The 20,323-nt window shown below is 42.7% G+C and overlaps 1 protein-coding gene across 1 annotated transcript in view; it reads left to right on the top strand.

Moving 5' to 3' along the window:
• Window positions 1–20,323, top strand: part of GPATCH1 (G-patch domain containing 1) — a 53,806-nt gene that overhangs the window by 20,133 nt on the left and 13,350 nt on the right. Inside the window, exons 6-15 of the mRNA XM_040253159.1 lie at window positions 197–255; window positions 987–1,229; window positions 2,462–2,609; window positions 5,843–5,922; window positions 9,117–9,321; window positions 11,113–11,409; window positions 12,453–12,631; window positions 13,139–13,266; window positions 13,949–14,085; window positions 14,445–14,611. Coding sequence (XP_040109093.1) covers window positions 197–255; window positions 987–1,229; window positions 2,462–2,609; window positions 5,843–5,922; window positions 9,117–9,321; window positions 11,113–11,409; window positions 12,453–12,631; window positions 13,139–13,266; window positions 13,949–14,085; window positions 14,445–14,611 — 1,643 coding nt within the window. The remainder of the gene's footprint in view (window positions 1–196; window positions 256–986; window positions 1,230–2,461; window positions 2,610–5,842; window positions 5,923–9,116; window positions 9,322–11,112; window positions 11,410–12,452; window positions 12,632–13,138; window positions 13,267–13,948; window positions 14,086–14,444; window positions 14,612–20,323) is intronic.

Below are 20,323 nucleotides of genomic sequence, written 5' to 3'. Positions count from 1 at the left end.
GTGGTTAGTCACTGTGTGCATTGTTGCCAGAGTGCAGGTGGGGAGGAGCTGGTGGAATACCCAAGTGATGAGTGCCTGACTCTAAAGCTGCAGCACCTCTTACAGGCTCAGCCATCTTCCTCTGAAGTGTGTCACTGAATCAGCTTTCCATATTTCTAGTCACCCCTGGCTAATGCATTTGAAATCTCTTTGATAGATCCTGGAGTAAAAATCTATGGTTGTGCATTACCCCCTGGAGGCTCTGAAGGATCTGAGGTATTGTATAGAATGACTGACCTTCAGTTTGGCACACTAGCACCTGTTATTTTATGAATGTGAAATTTAAGGTCAGAAAATTTTAGAAATCAGTCCTATCCTATTACAGGGAAATACCCATACCCTAAAACTGTCCTCATTATGCCAGATAATGCATTCAGCAACATGCCAGCCCCACTGATGCCCCCAGTCAGATTCTTAAAATGGAATTGTTTGTCAGAAATAGGCTCACAGATATAGAAAACAAGCTTATGGTTAGCAAAGGAGATAGTGATGGGGCCAAGGGGGAGAGATAAATTGGCAGTTTGAGATTAAAATATATACAGTGTGTGTGTGTGTGTGTGTGTGTGTGTGTGTGTGCTTAGTTGCTCACAATAAGGACCTACTGTATAGCACAGGGAACTGTATTCAATATCTTGAAATAACCTATAATGCAAAAGAAATCTGAAAAAGGTATATGTTATTAAACTGAATCACTTTATTGTATACCTGGAACTAACACAACATTGTAAATCAACTATTCTTCAATAAAAAAAAAAAAGCTTACAAAGTATGGAGTTTGTGTTAGTGTCACTTGTTTGGGGACTTGATTTAGTGATCTGTGATAGCGGAAGCGAAAGTATGATTACTGTTGTCTGGGGAATGAATCATGGCATTTGAAAATGGTATTTTACAGGCTTTACACCAAGTAGTGACTCACCTGCATTCCACTTTTTAAACACTGAAAATAGGATGAAGATGATGACTACTTGCCAGAAAATGTGACCTTTGCACCCAAGGATGTCACACCTGTGGATTTCACACCCAAAGATAATGTACACGGACTGGCTTACAAGGGCCTGGATCCTCACCAAGCGCTGTTTGGAACCTCAGGAGAACATTTTAATCTTTTTAGTGGGGGACCCGAAGAAGCCAGCAATCTTCTTGGAGACATTGGTGTGAATAAAGGAAGAAAACTGGGAATTTCAGGCCAGGTAAAAGTGTTTTCTGTTTTATAGACAGGGAATCATTGACAAAGAAGAATTCTTGTCATATTGTGTTTGCCCCATAGTGCACGCATGTGAGTGTGTGCGAGGTTGCCTCAGTCGTGTCTAATCCTTTGCAACTCCATGGACTATAGCCCACCAGGCTCTTCTGTCCCTGGGATTCTCCAGACAAGAATACCAGAGTGGGTTGCCATGCCCTCCCCAGGGGATCTTCCCCACCCACGGACTGAACCCGCATTTCCTATGTCTCCTGCACTGGCAGGTGGGTTCTTTACCACTAGTGCCACCTTCGAAGCCTTTGCCCATGGTAAGCACTCATTGTTGAGTGACTAAATGAAGATCTTAAAGGGTTCGTATTTTCCTTAAGAGCTTGTCTGAAGATATTTAAAACGTACCCTCCTGATTTGAATACGTGATCCTGTGACCTAATGTTCTTGGTGGAGTCTGTGCATTTCTAGGTATGAGAACTGTTTTCTCATATCTCTGCTGGGCTGAGCAGAAAACCACACTTACCTCTTTGATTTAATTAATAGTTGAATCACAGTTTGCCTCTCCAAATTCAGGTCCATGTTTTACTACCTCTCTTACTCTTTCCCAGTGCTGCAAGCCCTAAGTCGGGAACTTGGGTGTAGGGTAACTTGGGAGACTTGCTTTTGACCTTTGAGGAGATAGAGAGCTTTTCCTGTTTGCCTGTTTTCTCAAATTGATTCAGAGATCTGTTTCTTTCCTATGCATGTTTGTTTGTTTGTTTTACCCCATCCTTTAATCACAAAGCGATACTTGTTCTTGGCCATTTTCTACAAAGATTAGGAGTTCCTTTCTCAGCCATTTGAGTAGCAGTGGTCTTTAGACCCTGGTCACCAACCCTTGCCTCAGTAGATGAACATTCTTCCTTTCTCCTTTTGGAGGTCTCATCTCCCCCTCTGCACAGCTGCTTGGGTATGTTCTCCACTTCTCTTCCTGCACTGGGACCCCGACCATGGCTGCTGCTGAGCCTGGAGGATAGCTGCAGCACAGGAGGCAGGACATTCCCCTCTGGTCATTGTTTTCCAAAAGACCAGGATCCATGTGTTAATCTGGGGCTCCCATTCTCTTCCGTCTTGGTGATCTCCAAGTGCTAATGTGGTCTGATCAGTCATATCCTTATAGTAGCTTCATCCTCCAATGCAGGCATACACTAAAAACCTGAAATTGCTCAGTGTGAAATTCTGTTTTTAAAGGCTTTTGGTGTAGGTGCCCTGGAAGAGGAAGATGACGATATCTACGCCACAGAAACTCTATCCAAGTACGATACCGTTTTGAAGGATGAGGAGCCCGGGGACGGACTGTATGGCTGGACAGCACCCAGGCAGTATAAAAGTCAGAAAGGTAATTCCGTGGGTCCACAGCTGATGGTAGGACCAAGTGTCAGGACCTCAGGAAGAAGGGATTGCACAATTGATACTGGAGGGTCAGTCTCTGTGGAGCAGGAAGTCATTGGTCAAAGATGCCGAGTGAGAAACACAGTGGGGAGAAGACAGGCCCACGGTGGGAAGTAAGACAGAAGTGGGACTTAGACCTGTTCAAGGCCAAAGCCAACTGTCAAGGCAAGGTCAAGTGGGGAGGAAGAAGGGGCTGGAATCAGGAAAGGAGCAAGTATGTGGACAGGTGCTGGCTCATGTTGCAACTCAGAGCTGACAGTTGGTCAGAGGGTAGCACTCCCAGCTCAAGGAACTGGGCAGGTGGCCAAAGAAGGCCAACTCAAGAAACCGGTCAGGAAGCCAGGTGTGGGGACCAGGTGGTCCGTCCAGAGAGCCCAGCCCATCTCTTCACTTGCATATCTGGCCCTTAGGGGCTCTTGTTGAGCTCGACGATGGACTTCTCTCAGTACACCTGGAATTTCCAGTCAGAGTCTATAGTGATTCAGACCCTATGGATCTAAGTAGGGTTTCAGTTTTTCTTTCCAGAGAAGGTATAGGGAGGAGTCCGTAGGTTTTAATGACATGGGATTTGAATCCAGTCAGAATTGTATTTGAATCCTGGCTCTCTCCTCAATCAGACCTAAATTTAAATCACAGCTCTCTTCTGCTCAGCTGCATGAGTCTTATAACCATTTGTAAAGTGAGGGTAAAATCCACTCTGAGGGCATTGTAAGGATTAAATGGCATCACAGGTTTGGCATAGTACCTGCCCCAAAGAATAAATCGTGAATAAATGACACCTCCTATAACAACCACTTAAAGTAAGATGAGAGTCTCAATAAAACAATCCATTTAGACATTTTTAGCTATAGTCAGGTCAAGCTTGATCTAACACTTATAAAATATATCTCAATAATCTAAGCATCACTCCCCAAAATAATGCCCATTTTACATTTCCAGAAGAGAAAAGAGCAGGTGCAAAAATAGTCTTCAGAAGTAGGTTGCTTGATAGCTGTGAGCACGGACTCTGAAGACAGACTTCCTGGGCTCCAGTCCTGGCTCTCCTCTGTAATCGGCTATGGCCTTAGGCAGGCTGCTTTGCCTCTCTGTGCCTCTGGGCAGTGGGTGTGGCAGTGACTCACCTGCCCATGGAAACCCAGCACTATGAGTGTGGGTGCCTCTGTCCTCATCATCACTAAAATAGTGAAAGTCACTCACTTGTGTCCGACTTTTTAGGACCCCATGGACTATAGTCCATGGAATTCTCTAGGCCAGAATACTGAAGTGGGTAGCTTTTCCCTTCTTTCAGGAGATCTTCCCAACCCAGGAATTGAACCGGGGTCTCCTGCATTGCAGGCAGATTCTTTACCAACTTAGCTATCAGGGAAGCCCAACAAATAGGGTTTTATACAAGGTGCTGGGTGGGTATGTAGCCAGACATTAGTAGACATCACATCCAAGTGGGAATTAGGCTGCTTTTATTTTCTTCCTTTTGCTTACCTGTATTTTCAGGTTTTTCTCCCAAGACTACGTATTGGTTTTTTAACTGAAAAGAAGACATATAATATTAATGTTATAATATAAATATTAATTAATATTATAACTTGCATTGCCATATGCTAGTTATTCCTTATAGTTGATCAAATATTCATTTGGGATTTTCCATAAGATCTATGGAAAAACCTAAACAAACTTTGTGGCCAACCCAGTACTAGCTATATCAATATTAATATATATTGTTATATATATATACATATATATATATACTGTATTACTAATGTTAATGTATTATTTGTATAGTAATTATTAATCTATAATAAATACATATTTAAATCTGCCTTCTCCGCCAAATCTTTGGCTCTTTCTTTGTATGGCACCTTTGCCTTAAATCCCCCTCCGCTCCCCATCAAGCCTGGGTTGGCGCCTCCCTCTAAGCTCCTCACCCTCCCCTTATTACCTGTCTGCCACAGTCCCTTCCCCTCATCTTAGGGTCACACCATCTACAGTTCTGACCTTACGGTTTTTCACTGAGTGAGTCTATATGTAGCCAGCCTCCATAGCTGATTTTTAAATTGTTGTTATTTTTTTGATCAATAGGGCTATAATAGTCTCACGGCTCTCTGTGTATAGATGTTTATTTATTTCCTCAGAACAAATTCATAAAAGTGAAATTGCTGAGTTTTAAAAGAATACAAAATTCCAAGAATGTGAAATTTAGTCTCCCTACAGGATTTTAGGGATTTCCAGAAGCTGGTACAAACATTCTAAGTCAGTTGAAGTACAAAGAATGAGACTATAGGGGAGGGTAGTTACTGGCCAGTGCTGCGTCATAAATGGTTTAAAACCTCAGCACGACCTACACAGCACATAGCCATTCCTGCTTCAGGGTTCAACACCCAGCTTGTGGAAGTGCTGGTGGTCATGTAGCAGCGGCTTTTGACTACAGAAAATGCAGTTCATGCATATGGATTTGCAGCATAACCTCTAAGTGCAGACAGTCCTTAAGAATCAAAGGGGTTGTCTCCAAGACCAATAAAACCATCCCCAGCTGCAAGTCAGAGGGCCTTAGTCCTATCCTGAATTAGTGATCTTTATCTCTTGTTTGAATTTCAATTGAGAAGAAGACAAAGCACTTTTAATTAGTCCCACGATTAGATTACAGGCTGACCTGGTTATATTGCCTTCCATGCCTTATTTGGATGGTTGCTAAAGAAATTGGGACTTCCCTGGTGGTTCAGATGGTAAAGCGTCTGCCTACAATGCGGGAGACTCAGGTTTGATTCCTGGGTTGGGAAGATCCTCTGAAGAAGGAAATGGCAATTTTGTCACCTCATGGTTCTCCATGACTCTTTCAAAGTTATTTTTATTTTTTATCTATAGTTGTTCTCTTGATGGTTTTGAGATCTGTTACTCCACAGAGTATATTCTCTGGTGCCCCTTAGCTTAGGACCTCAGGTACTTTTTCTAGATAATACCAATTGAGGTGCCATGGGCAGCCTAATCTGCACAGGGCGGTGTGCTCTGGGCTGCTGGTCACTGAGTCAACAGAGGTGTGAGGGCTTTACAGGCCATTCTTTACTCCCTTTTACTGATAGCAGTGACATGTAGTGTTTTATGATCTTGGAGATAAACAACTGAGGTCTTTTGTCTTATTTTAATCTTCTTTGCCTCTGGAACTAATCAAATTACATCATTTTGTAGAATCAGAGAAAGACCTTCGCTACATTGGCAAAATTTTGGATGGCTTTTCCTTGGCTTCTAAACCTTTATCGTCCAAGAAAGTAAGTTTTTTTTTTTTTCTTGCTGGTTTAATGTTTAAAATATCTGCTGCTGTGTAATCTCAGTTATTATATTAACAACTGAAAAGATAAATAAATTCTGTTAACTGAGGCAACAGCTTGGTGACTATTAATGGTCCAGGGAAATATTCTACGTTGGAAATGTCAATCAGTAGCCACACTGTGTCCAAAACATCTAACTGCTAATCTTTTTTTTTTCCCTAATATATGTATATATCTATTCAGCTGCTTCGGGTCTTAGTTGTGGCACTCGGGATCATTCATTGTGGTGCATGGGCTTTAGTAGTTCTGGTCTGGGCTTAGTTGCTCCATAGCATGTGGGATCTTAGTTCTCCGACCAGGGATCAAACTCCTGTCCCCTGCATTGCAAGGCAGATTCTTAACCACTAAGGGTTCTTGGACCACTAGAGAAGTCCCTAACTGCTAATCTTTTAAATCTGAGCTTCAAGGGAGTGGTTATTTCCATTAAGGAAGAATTATATTAGAAGCTGGTAGGAGAATAGAATTGATACAACCCTAGGGGCAATGTAACTTATAGAAAGTTTCAAAGAGCCATAGCAGCTCCTGGTCCCGACTCCTCCTGGCAGCCACGGAGCACATTAGCTGCTATGGGCAGGGCTCCCTGGGCTCCTTGCTTGTGCCAGCTGGAAGGGAGAAAAGCTGGGAGCATGTGGGTCGATCCTGGGGAGAACTCTCCATGCCTTTCCAGACAGTCCTGTCTCTGTGGACTTTTTTACAGCTTTGGACACATGATTCTTTAACACCTATCGGAGCCCCATGCTCATAGGTTTGAGTGGGTGGTTGGTAGTTCAGGAAGGGTGTCTGACCATTTGTCTCCTTGGCATCCTTATGTTAGATTGTTCCATATTTTAATGGGTTTTTTGTTTTTGACTCAGTAAACATTTGTTAAGTGTCTCTGTGGCTTGGCCTGTAGTTCTCCAGAACGTGGGAAGCCAGGAACAGCATAGCCTGAGAAATTATATATGGTATTACAGTGGCTTTGATTTGTTTAGTTGTGATAGTTAATGGAACAGTGAGCAGAATATATCAGAACAGTATGGGGCACACAGTAAGCTGCTATCACTTATCAGAAATGTCAAAAGGGAGTATGAGTTTTTTATATGAATGAAAGGGAGCATTAAAATGGTTGAGAAGGACTTTCCCAGTGGTCCAGTGGTTAAGACTTTGTCTTCTAATTCAGGAGGTATAGGTTCAATCCCTGGTCAAGGAGCTAAGATCCCACATGCCTCATGGCCGAAGGACCAAGACATAAAACAGAAATAATATTGTAACAAATTTAATAGAGACTTTAAGAATGATCCACACTAAAAACAAATCTTTAAAACGATTGAGAAGTACTTATTCTACTCAGTGTTCAAGACTAAGTCTTGGCCCCCAAGTAGCTCCTGCTCATTGAGAGCGCTAGACAGACAAACCCAGTGTTGTGGGCAGGATGTATAAATGGAGAGGACACTGGTGGTTCCTCACTGGAGAGGGCTTTGGGCATGATCAGTTCAGAGCGGGATTGTGTTCACTGACCCTGTCATGGACAGGCAGGTTTTCTAATATGCGCCTAAAAACCCAGGTTCTGCATCCAGAGGCGAAACAGCGCAGTGATTTAGCAGAGGGAGTGAAATGTTTTGAATGCAGTGAAAGTGAAAGTTGCTCAGTCGTGTCTGACTCTTTGCCACCCCATGGACTATACAGTCCATGGAATTCTCCAGACCAGAATACTGGAGTGGATAGCCTTTCCCTTCTCCAGGGGATCTTCCCAACCCAAGGATCTAACCCAGGTCTCCCATATTGCAGGTGGATTTTTCACCATCTAAGCCACAAGGGAAGCCCAAGAATACAGAGTGGGTAGCCTATCCCTTCTCCAGCAGATCTTCTCAACCCAGGAATAGAACCAGGGTCTCCTGCATTGCAGGCAGATTCTTTTACCAACTGAGCCATCAGGGTAGCCCTTGAATGCAGTAGAGGAGAATGAAGAAGAATCGGGTATACACGCAATTCTTTTCTGCCACGCCCTTCTGGATTTTTGTGTCATGGTAACAGGAGAATGTTCCTGGCTGATTTGGGAGTCTGTGTTTTTCAGAGAAGGCAGTCAGGCTAAGATGATAAAAATGAGATTTGCTAACAATGATCATAGCACTCTTTCATGACTCTCATCGGATCAGGTGCTTGCCCCAGGCTGCACCTTACAGCCACCTGGGAAATTTGGGAAACTCCAACCACAGCTGACATTTTGCAGCTGTGACAGAATGCAGGCACCAGTAGTGCTGAACTCCCCAGGTGAGTGCAGTGTGTGGCTGGAGCTGAGAACATTCAGTGATTCACTGATCACAGAGCTCAGAATGCCGGGTAGCTGAAAGATCTAGAAAATGGATTAAATAGGACTGTCCTTAAACATGTATTTGTTAGACCAGGAGCAAGGAAGACCATTTAGAGCAGTAATTTTAAAATGTCTAGTGCTTTCTTTTAGCTTATCTGTTCCACCAACAGGAATGCCTGAGTTTCCCAAATGTACTCTAATTTCAGTGAAGTACTGAAATTAAATAAAATTTTTTTGATCAAAGAAAAAAAAAAATAAGGCCTGAAACTCCCATTTGAAATGGAAACATCACCAGAAAAAGAATACTGAATTTAAAAATAACTAAGTTAAGCCAAGATATAATACTCTTCAAATATATCTCCAGCACCCTAATAACATTTTTTAATCAGTCATACTATTTGAACATTAAACTAGGAGAGATTACAGAGAAAAAAAAAAACTTATTTAAAGTAATTTTTTAAAAGCTAAGCCATGAATCATACTTTTCTAAGTTTTCTAATTCACAGTGGACCAGTTATCCATGTGAACCAGTTGCCTTAATTATCATAGTTATCGTTATTGTTCCTATGATATAAAGCATGCACAGTGGCATCTCTGTTAAGAATGCTCAGGGGTGATATCTAAAATGTCTGACCTTGAGAACAGGGTGGTTCTGATGCCCCTCCACATCCAGGATGGGTATTGCCTGGGCACTTGGGCAGGCTTTTCCTGGGGCTGCCGCCCTGCCTAGGAAAGGGTGGGATTAACAACGCCCAGAGGTAATGAGCTTTCTTGGTTCAGTAAAACATGATCACCTTGCTGCCTGTATATTCTGAATTTTGCTTTATTGTATTTTTTTTTAAAGATTTATCCACCACCCCAATTGCCAAGAGACTATCGACCAGTGCATTATTTCAGACCTGTGGTGGCTGCAACCTCAGAGAACTCCCACTTACTTCAGGTATTATCAGAGTCAGCCGGGAAGCCAACAAATGACCCAGGTACACAGAGTAGGCACCAGCTGAATGCCTGCAAGCGGGGAGAGTTGCTAGGAGAGACGCCTATTCAAGGTATGTGCCACAGAGAAAGTTAAAATCATGATGTTTATAATAACCTGAGCTACCCAAAGCAAAACGGAAAGTCCTTTTTCCACTAAAGCTCTTACGTAATTTTGTATTCCCAGGCTGTGGGAGTAAAAATTGTTGATTATGAATGGTGTACTTAACTGTACACAGCCTCTGCTTAGTACTTGCTGTTTCATCATCAGTTTGAGTTGTCATTAAAATTCGAAGCCGTGTCTCAAGTGCAGCAGTTTCCAGACTTTTGGTAGTTGTCCAAGAATGAGGTGCAGACCAGGGCCATGTGTGTCTTCATTTTTTCTGCACAGCCTGGGAACATATGGTTTCTTTTCCTCAGGGGAAAAGGGTACTGTGGGTCTGTACCTGAAAGCCTGAGAGGAGTGAGTGTGTCTGAAAGGGTGAATAGATATGGAGAATCTGATTGTAGGCTGGAGCCCAAAGACCCCCTGAGAAATGGACTTGGACTTGATTTGGGAGCCTCAAATACAGTAGACCAAATGAGAATTCTTGGTTCCGCACTTCCTTCTCCAAAGTTGCTCTTTCAGCCTTCCCCTTCTCAGTCAGTGGTACCACCAGTGGCCCCCTGCCCGGCCTAGAACACGGGAACCCTAATTCTCAGCACCTTTCTTCCCCTGCCTCCCCTGCCCTACCCAGGCCCTCAGCAAGTCCTCTCAGTCTGCGTCACCGGGCGTGGGGACACCGTCCACTTCTCTGCATTCCCAATGCTGCCACCCTGGTCTCTGTGCCCACCTTCTCTCATCTGGATCACTGCAGCAGCCTCCTTAGTTCCTTTCAACAGCTGCCAAACTACATGACTCCCCTCCTACTCCCCTGAAATCCTCCCCTACTGCTCTCGGGGCCTGTGGACCCCACCCTGCCTGCCTTTCAGGCCACAGCCTCCTCCACTCTCCCTGAACCCAGCTGCGGTCCAGCCTTGTGATCCCCGCTCTTGCCCTCTGAACCTGCCACCGTGATGTGCCTCCGGGCCTTCACTTTGCCTCTGCCTCTCTTTTCTCTCCTGTTTTGGCTGTTTATTTATTTTTTTGCTTTGCTGTGAGGCTTGCAGGATCTTAGTTCTCCGACCACAGATTGAAGCCAGGCCCTCGGCAGTGAAAGTGCAGAGCCCTAACTGCTCGACCACCAGGGAATTCCCAGCTCCTTCTTTTTACTAGAACTTATCTCAGATATTATGTTTTTCGAGAGACTTTCCAGGCTTTCCCTGCCCACTGTTTGTTAATTATCTCTCTCTCTGCCCCTACGACCAGTCCTCTCATCTAGGTCACTCCGTTTTTATTTTTCCCCCCATAGTCCTCCTCTCGTGGCAGTCCTCTGGTGTTGATTCTTGCTTCTTAAGGGTCCGTCTCCCTCACTAGTGAGAGCAGGACCTCGTATGTGTTGTTCTCCCAGCTCCAGGCCCAGCATGGAGTATGCTCAGTGGGCATTTGTGACACTAGTGCCTGACGGGTAACTGTGCTCTGAGCCGGGCTTTCACTAACGGAGGCCCGGAGACTGCAGTGTCAGGCCCCTCTCTCTGGGAGTACCCACTGGCCTGATAAACATGGAAGTATTGGCCCCCACTTTTGCCAAGTGTAAAATGGAGGTGTCGTTATTTTATTCCTGTCTAGCCCACAGGGACAGTATGAGTACAGATCACACTGCATGTGAAATACTCCCCTCCAATTACATAAATTTGTGATACTGAAAATGTATATATGTAGTGGAATGTGAATATAGATGTCTTAACAGCATATTTAATCTCTTGCTCTTTTTGTTTCTTTGTAGGGGCACCCACTTCAGTGTTAGAATTTCTGTCCCAAAAAGATAAAGAGAGACTTAAAGAAGTGAAGCAGGCAACTGACCTTAAAGCCGCTCAGCTCAGGGCCAGGAGCCTGGCCCAGAGTGCCTCAGGCAGCAGACCGCAGCCCTTGTCTCCAGACGTCGGACACTGCTCGTGGCACATGGCTTTGAGTGGAGGGATGGCCACCACAAGAACCAGCAACTTCAAACCTTTTGCTAAAGATCCAGAAAAGCAAAAACGATATGAAGAATTTTTAGTGAATATGAAACGGGGTCAGAAAGGTGGGTGCTAGGCCGGGGCCTCCCACATGTCACCATGGGGAGTGTTTTTACTGTTCTGACCCGAGGCCTAGATTCAGAACTGAGTATCCTGCTCTGGCAGTTTTACTTTGCCCTGCTGTGAACACTGTAAAGATTCAAGGCCCTGGCTCTTGACCTAAGAAAGCAAGAACAATTAGCCTGTGTTTCTCTGTATCTCGGGTCCCAAAGATAGCTGTTTAAATAGAGAGCGTGCCTTGGCTAATGCTAAATTACAGACCATTTTCTGTTTGCAAATGTTTGACTTCTGTGTGAGGGTTGTACTTCCTGCCAAGAGAACAAGGTTGTTTCCCACTCTGTCTTAAGATCCTAACCATGTAGCTCTAAATCATAGTCTAAAGTTTGACTTAAAGAGACAGTTGGCTGTTGAACCCTTGCATGGGAAGAAAGTCACTCTGTGATCTATGAAGTAAATATGGCAAGGCTGAGGCACGAGCTTGCTCACATACGCAGAAGTCCTGCGAGAGCTTGTCCTCAAATTAGAGGGGTCGGTTTTTCAAAGCATGTCCTTGTGTACTGTGCCAAGATTTTATATCCCTGATGTTTTCTTCTTGAATTAAAAAAAAAAAATGTTAGAGAAAGAAGTGTTTTCTGCTCAAACTTTGGAATATAGTATACAGATGAATTTTCACTGTCTGGTACTAGAAATAAGTTGCTGGCTTTGAAAACTGAATCAAGCATTAGTCTCCCAATATTTTTCTCTGTTATGTGCAGGAGGCAGAATTCAACAAAAGCATCATTTTGGGGGGTTAATAAAACATTTACTTAACAAATTATTTTATTATCAAACTGTTCACCATGGTAGACTATTGGTGCTTCGGATAAAAACATCATTTTGAGGAAGGGAGCACAATTACCCACCAAGTACCCCAGTGCTGTGCTCTTCAGAACCAGGCTAACGATTTGTGTTTCCTCTGATGAACTCTACAGTGGTGCGCACAACTTGTTCTCCTATAAGTTGCCCGTGTTTTCCTAGGAGTGAAGCAGTTCCTTGTTCTCCCCCATAGATGCTCTGGAACGTTGTCTGGATCCCGGTATGACAGAGTGGGAGCGAGGCCGAGAGCGGGACGAGTTTGCCCGGGCAGCCCTGCTCTATGCGTCTTCCCATTCGACGTTGTCCTCCCGGTTCACTCACGCCAAGGAGGAGGACGATTCTGATCAGGTGGAAGTTCCTCGGGACCAAGAGGTCTGTTGCCACTATTCCCTACGTGGTGAATTTTTTTTTTTTTAATTCTTTTAAATTATTTATTTATTTACTTAATTTATTTATTTGGGGGCCTCAGATCTTAGTTGCAGCACACGGGCTCTCTAGCTGTGGCTCGTGGGCCTTGTTGCTCCACAGTATGTGGGATCTTAGTTCCCTAACCAGGGATTAAACCCACGTCCCCGGCATTGCAAGGCGGACTCTGAACCACTGGACCAGCAGGGAAGTACCTCCTACAATGCTGAATTTTTTAAATGAAAACACTGTGTAGGTGTAGCCAGATACATTAAATCTTTTGGTGAAAAGCATCAAAATATACATGGCAGTATAGAATAAGAGATAGGTTTGTTCTTTTAACTTCTAGTGTACTTTAGCAGATATATAGCATAAGCTGTTTTGAAATTTTGGGAGATTGTTTGGAGACTCATAGATGGGGAAGCAGGCCAGCTGTGTGGCCACTTGATGAAACAGATGCCTGTCTTTTCCCAGAATGATGTCAGTGACAAGCAGTCGGCTGTGAAGATGAAGATGTTTGGGAAGCTTACCCGAGACACATTTGAGTGGCACCCTGACAAGCTTCTGTGTAAGAGGTTTAATGTCCCTGACCCTTATCCAGAGTAAGTTTGATAAACCTGCCTTTATGTCAGTACTTACGCCCCTGTGTTAAAGCTTACCTTCCCCCTACATACGCATTTAAATTTCCCTTTTCTAGGTGAACTTACTTGTAAGTACTTGGAACTGCAGACTTTGCAGATTTAACTTGTTTTAATTTGTTGCTAAAAAAATAAGCAGACCTCCATTTAGCAAACTCTGTTCTGTACTGAAGATAGAGACTCAGATATGTCAAGTTACAAAAACAAAATGCCTGTCTAATTTGTCACCTTTTTAATCCTGCACATAGAGTTTACATTTAAAGTGAAACTTATGTTTTCTGATTTGTTCCATGAATTCAACAACTTATCTGATTGTAAACATGGCAAGAAAGCATATCCAGTTGAATCAGAGATTTTGTCAGAAAATTTAGGCATATTTTTAGCAATGGAACTTTTTTTTCCCATGGATATCTCTTGTCAGAGTTAAATTCTGGCTCTTCCTATCATAAGAAAAACTCCTGACTCCTAAAGTCAGATATTCCAAATTCTAAAATTGCTTTGAGAAGCAAAAACATCTTAAGGGATCTTTTCAGTCAAGTAGAAGGGCTGCTGGTGAAAAACAGGAGACGAGCAGCTTCACAGGAATTTGATTTTATCCTTGCAGTTGTTATTAAAATTATATATATGTTTCCTTTTCAACCCCCAGTTCAACTTTAGTTGGCTTACCGAGAGTGAAACGTGACAAATACTCAGTCTTCAACTTTCTGACGATCCCTGAGACAGCTTCCTCACCTGTGACGCGAGCATCAAGTGAAAAAGTCCCACAGCACCGAGGTTCCGACAGTGAGTAGGGCTTCCCCAGGTCCATGTGCTGACTGTGGCCTCAGCCCCTACCCTGTTGGGAAGACAGAAGTAAAGGGTACAAGCAGTTCAACTACCCATCTAACCCGTAGGGTAGAAGCCGTGCAAACCCTCCTGTTAAAAGGATTGTTTATGTGAGTACATCAGGTCATGCTGACATGGTCCAGGTGTACACCATTTGTGACTGGGGCTCTGCTTCAGCGTCTGCCACATTCCTACCACCTCTCACAGTGCTTGGACCATAAAGGCTCACTGATGTTCTTGAATGAATTAAAGAACCATAAGTACAGCTTGCCTTTTGCTTGCTAATTCTGACATTAGGTCTGTGTCCTACCTTTCAGAATCAAGAAAACCATCCAGATGGGATACTTCTAAAGAAGAAAAGAAAGAAGATTCCATTAGTGAATTTTTAAGTTTGGCTAGATCAAAAGTTGGTCCAGCTAAACCAGAGCCCAGTCCATTAGTAAACAAAGAGGAAGAGTGTGCAACGGAATCAGTCTCGAATAAGGTATTCAGGGCTTTCAAGCTCTCTTTGCCAGACTGACTGTGGCTTTTGCCTTTCCCAGTGGTGATGCTTTGCTGTTATTCAATAGCAGTGGTAAGCAAGCTTTTGCTGTGAAAGGCCAGATATTAAATATTTTAGGCTTTGTGAGCCATACAGTACCATAGCTATTCACCTTTGCTGGTGAGTGAAAAAGAAACCAAAGGCAATATGGAAAAAAAAAATGAGTTCATCTGTGTTCCAGGAAAACTTTACAAAAATAGGCAGTGGGTTCCTTTGGCCTATGGGCTGTAGTTTGTCTACGTCTGCCCTGCAGTTCAACAATTTCAGACATAGCCTTAATCATCTGAGGAGACGTTATGAACATCTCTACCTGGAATGCCTTTCACTGAATGTCAGACACTGAAACAAAACTCGGTGTATTATATAGAAAATATTATTTTTTTCAAGTAATAAGTTTCCCTTTTATGGAGACTATAGAGAAAATATTCATTGGGTTTTTAAAAAATTATTGCTGTGGAAATTCCCGGGCAATCCAGTGGTTAGGACTCCACACCGTCATTGTCAGGGCTCAGGTTCAATCCTTGGTCAGAGAACTAAGATCACACAAGCCGTGAGGTGTGGCCCCCCACAAAAAAAAAAAAAAAAAGACTGCTTTAATAGTTAAAAGTTGAGCTTAATAAAAAGTTGGTTTTATTTCTAATAGCCTCATTAAAATTATTGTGTTTTTAACATACCTTAAACTTGACCATTTAAAAAAACATACAGTTCAGTGAGGTTTGCACATACATAAGTTCATGGAACCAGCACCGTAATCAGGATGCAGAGAGAGACCATCACCTCAAACTTTCCCTCATGAGGTCTCTTTGTGGCCATACCCTCCCATCACCCTAAACCCGTGTCAACTGTTGCTCTCAACTCTGTCTCCATAGTTTTGTTCCTTGGAGGATGTTATATAAATGGAATCAGGCAATATAAATAGCCTTTTGAGACTGGCTTCTTTCACTTAGTGTCACGCCTTTGAGATTCCTCAGTACTGGGTATGTACCCTTTTTGTTGCTTAATATTTCATTGAATGGATATACCACAGCTTCTTGGTCCATTCACTCTTTGAGGACATATAGTTGTTTCCAGCTTTTGGTTATCATAACTAAAGCTGCTGTGAATATTCATGTGTGGATTTGTGTGTGAACGTAAGTTTACGCTTCTCTAGGGTAAATACCTAATTGTGGGATTGGTGGGAAATATATACATACAGATGTAACTGTAAGAAATTGCCATACTGTATTCCCAAGTGCTTGTTTCCTGTATTTTGAAACTTTTCTTGTTAGGTACATACACACCAAGGATTGTTTTATATAAGGGTATTATGTTTTTATTGGACACTCTGTGAGGCATGCAGGATCAATTCCCAACCAGGGATTGAAACCAGGCCCTTCCTTGACAGTGAGCCTGCAGAGTCCTAACCACTGGACTGCCAGGGAATTCCCAGGATTGTTATATTTTTTGGTGAATTGACCTTTTCATCATGTGATATTACTCTTTAACATTACATTTAAAGTGGGTTTTTAATAAACAGTGTGTCATTGTTATTAGGTCTTTTATTTTTAAATATATTTTGATAATCTGTGTGTTTTAATCTTTGTATGTTTTAACCATTTGCATTTAATGTTATTTGTAGATATAATTGGGTTTTGGTTTGTAATTTTAGTATTTGTATTCTGTTCCCACTCTTTCATTCCTGTGTTTCTCCTTTACTATTTTCTTTCATATTACTTTAATAATCTTTAGTATTCCATTTTAATTTGTCTAATTTTTTACTCTGTTTTTTCAGTGATCGCCCTAGGAGTTACAATGCACATACTTAACCTTTTCACCATGTACTTAGAATTGATATTTTATCCCTTTGGGTGGAATGTGCAATCCCTTTACCCTTCCTGCTTTATGTTGTTGTCTTATATGCTACCTATTAATATATATATTCTCTAAAAACTTCAGCAGACAATATTTAAATTGTTGCTTTCCATCGTTATACATATTTTAGAGAACTGCTGAGCAGATAATATGTTTGATCTACTTGGATATTACCATTTCTGTTCCTGAAGTTCCGAGTTTCCCTCTTATCATTTCCTTCCTTCCTTCCTTTAGCATTTCTTTCAGAGCAGTTCCAACAACTAATTCTCTTCATTTTCCTTCATCTGAGAATATCCTGTATTTCATCTTCATTCCCAAAGGTATTTTTGCTGGATGTAGAATTCTGGGTCAACAGTTCTTTTCTTTCAGTTTTTTTAAAATATTCTACCACCTCCTTCTGGCCTCGGGGTTCCTGATGAGAAACCTGCAGCCATTCACATTGTTGTTCCTCTCCTTGTAATGATGTGATTTTTTCCTCTGACTCCTCTTAAGATTTTCACTTTGTCTTCGATTTTGGCTGTTTGATAACGATGTATCTGAAAATCTGAGTGTGAACTTCTTTGAGATTATTTTGTTTGGGGTTTGCTGAGTTTCTTGAATCTTTGTGTTTGACCAAATTTGGGACATTTTTAGCCATTATTTTCTTCAAATATTTTTCTTTTATAAAAATTATTTTTTGCCACACAGAGTGGCTTATGAGATCTTAGTTTCCTGATTGGTGATGGAACCCAAGTCCTCAGCGGTGAAACTGCAGAATCCTAACCGCTGAACCACCAGGGAATTCCCCCAGATACATTTTTCTGCATACATTCTCACGCTTCTCTTGAGACTGTGATGACATTAAATGAATTTGTACTATAGGTCTCTGAGCCTCTGTTCTGTTTTTCAATCTTTTTTTCCCCTGTTTACATCAGATAATTTCTCTTGATTTGTCTTTAAGTTCACTGAGTCTTTTCTCTGCCATTTCCATTCTGCTATTGAGTGCATCCAGTGAATTTTTAACTTGGGTTATTGTATTTATATCTTTTATTTATTTGCTAAGACTTTTGAAAAATCTTTCCATTTGTTTGTCTTTATTCTTGAAGCATGGTTATAATAGCTGCTTTAAAATCTATCTTCTAATTCCAACATTTTTGTCATTTGAGGTTGGCGTCTGTTGATTATCTTTTGCAAGCTGAGATTTTCTTGTTTGTTTGTGTACCAAGTAAGTTTTGTCTCTGGCCATACCACCCTGAATGCACCTGATCCCATCTGATCTTAGAAGCTAAGCAGGGATCTGCTTAGTACTTGGATGAGGCTCTGCTCTGGCCCCGACCGCGCACACGCTCCTGGTGTGGTGGTCCGCTTACCTGTACTGCAGACCCCTCCCGCCCAGCTGAGGACTGGCAGCTCGTGGAGCGCCTCCGTGGGTGCTATAGCTATAGGCTTTTTGGGCTTCCCTGGTGGCTCAGATGATGAAGAATCTGCCTGTCATTTAGGAGAGCCGGGTTCGTTCCCTGAGTTGGAAAGATCCTCTGGAGAAAGGAATGGCTACCCACTCCAGGATTCTTGCCTGGAGAACTCCATGAACAGAGGAGCCTGGCAGGCTACAGTCCATGGGGTCGTAAAGAGTTAGACGTTAACTTAGCGACTAACACTTTCCCTATTCAGGGATGGATTGCATTCTGGATACTTTGAATATTAATGTTATGAGATTCTGGGTCTTGTTTAAATTCTAAGGAGAATCTCAGTGTTTTGTATTGTTTTGTTTTGCTTAAGTGGACAATGGACCTAATTAGGTTCAGGCTACAAGTTCTAACCCATCTTGGTTGAAATGCTCTTCAAGTTTTCAAAGCCTTTATAGTACTCTTCAGATCTTTCCTGTATGTGCTGTTCCTCATGGCTGGTAGTTAATCTCATAGTTCTGTTATCAAAGGCTATGGTGTGCTGTTCAAAATCAGATCCCTGAGCTCAGAGGTGAGGCAGAAAGAAACTCATTAACCCTGGATCACCTTATCCAGCTCCTCCTCTTCCTGATATTGCTGACATGCCCTTTAAGTCCTCCAGTTAGAAAGTTGGGGCTTTTGCTTCCTTGCTCTGCCTTGCACTTCCCGTGACTTTTTCTGTCTGGAGTCAAGTGGCAGGAGGGCAGGCCGGGGAACACAGGAGTGACATTCACTCCAGACTGTTGGAGCCACAGCTCCTGTGGCCAGAAAAAATGGTCCCCTCCTGCTGAGCCCAGCAGCAGCCATCCCCCATGCCACCGTGGATTTGGAACCATGCTTTTTGGGGTCTGATGGTATAAAACCCAGGGGTTCTGGCTCTGTGATACGGTCAATGGGTTAGAAAGCCTTCTAGATTTTCTCAGATCATGTTGCAATAGTATTTAGATAATTTTGGCTGAAATGTCTTGGTTCTTGCTTTTTTTAGTTATTAGCTTGTGACCCTAGGAGGGTCTCTTCCCCTTGCTGAGTTACTTAATTTCTTTCCCTGAGTCACCACAATTGTGAATGTGCACACTTTTGGTGGAAGGTGGGGGTGGTGGTGGTTAGGGAGCTTTGTAGATGTAGTTGTTGTGTGTTTGGTGTATGTTGTTATTGTTTAATTTCAGTTCAGCTCCTATTATATTCTGGAAAAAATATAAACAAAACAATCATCTGAGGCTATCTAAGTGTGGGATGTCTTATATACTCACGTACATTTAATAATGTGCATATTTGCTTGGTTGCTCAATCGTGTTCGACTCTTTGCGACCCCGTGGACTGTACCCCACCAGGCTCCTCTGTCCATGGCATTTTCCAGGCAAGAACCCTGGAGTGGGTTGCCATTTCCTACCCCAAGGGACATTTAATAATACAGACACTATTAAAGGTCGGGACTGTCTGCAAGCACTGTCATTCAGTAATGGTCCATGCATGTGACTTTGGTGTTTGTGGTTTGTCATAAAAATATCAAATACATGACTTTTGTAGGCAATTGTGGCTATGATTTCCTGTGCTTCACTGTTAGCCTCTCTCCTGACATTTTTATAACTTTGAAAAGTTTGAAACAATCTTAAAAGTTTAGATACAGTGTAGATAATTTTTTTTTCTTGAACCACTTGAGTATAAATTGCCAGCCGGATACCCCGTCAACACCCACATTTTCTTTTAAAGAAGGGCATCCTCTTTTTATGTATTTATTTGGCCTCATCAGGCATTAGTTGCAGCTCACAGGATCTGTGTTTCAGCATCATGTGGGATCTTTCATCGCAGTGCACGGACTCTCTCTACTTGTGGCTCTCAGGCTTAATTGCCCGGCAGAATGTGGGATCTTAGTTCCCCGACCAGGGATCAAATCCTTGTCCCCTGTATTTCAAGGATTCTTAACCACTGGACCACCGGGGAAGTCCCAAGAAGGGCGTTCTCTTATACAACCATGGAACATCCATCACCATCAGCAAGTCAACATTGAGGCATTACTATTGCTCAGTGCTCCAACCCGTTTGAGATCCACTAGCTGTCCCTCATAGCCAGAGTGCAGCGCAGCATCACTGTTGCATTGAGCTGCCACAACTCTTTAGCCTCCTTCAGTCTTGGAACAGTTCCTCAGTCTTTCCTTGACTCTCATGATCTCGATACTTTTGAAGATGATGGGCCAGTGGTTTGTAGAACAGTCCTCAGTTTAGGCTCATCTGGCCTTTACTTAGGATTAGATCCGCGCCTGCATTTTTGGCAGGAACACTTCAGAAGGGGTGCTGCTGTGGTCCCAGTGTGTCCTGCCAAAATGGCACATGGCGTTGATTTGTCCTGTTGCTGATTCTCCCTTTGATTACTCAAGTAAGGT

Source organism: Oryx dammah, unplaced genomic scaffold, assembly GCF_014754425.2.
Source record: "Oryx dammah isolate SB20612 unplaced genomic scaffold, SCBI_Odam_1.1 HiC_scaffold_13, whole genome shotgun sequence".
Taxonomy (NCBI): domain Eukaryota; kingdom Metazoa; phylum Chordata; class Mammalia; order Artiodactyla; family Bovidae; genus Oryx; species Oryx dammah.
This window is presented reverse-complemented; position numbering and strand designations above follow the sequence as displayed.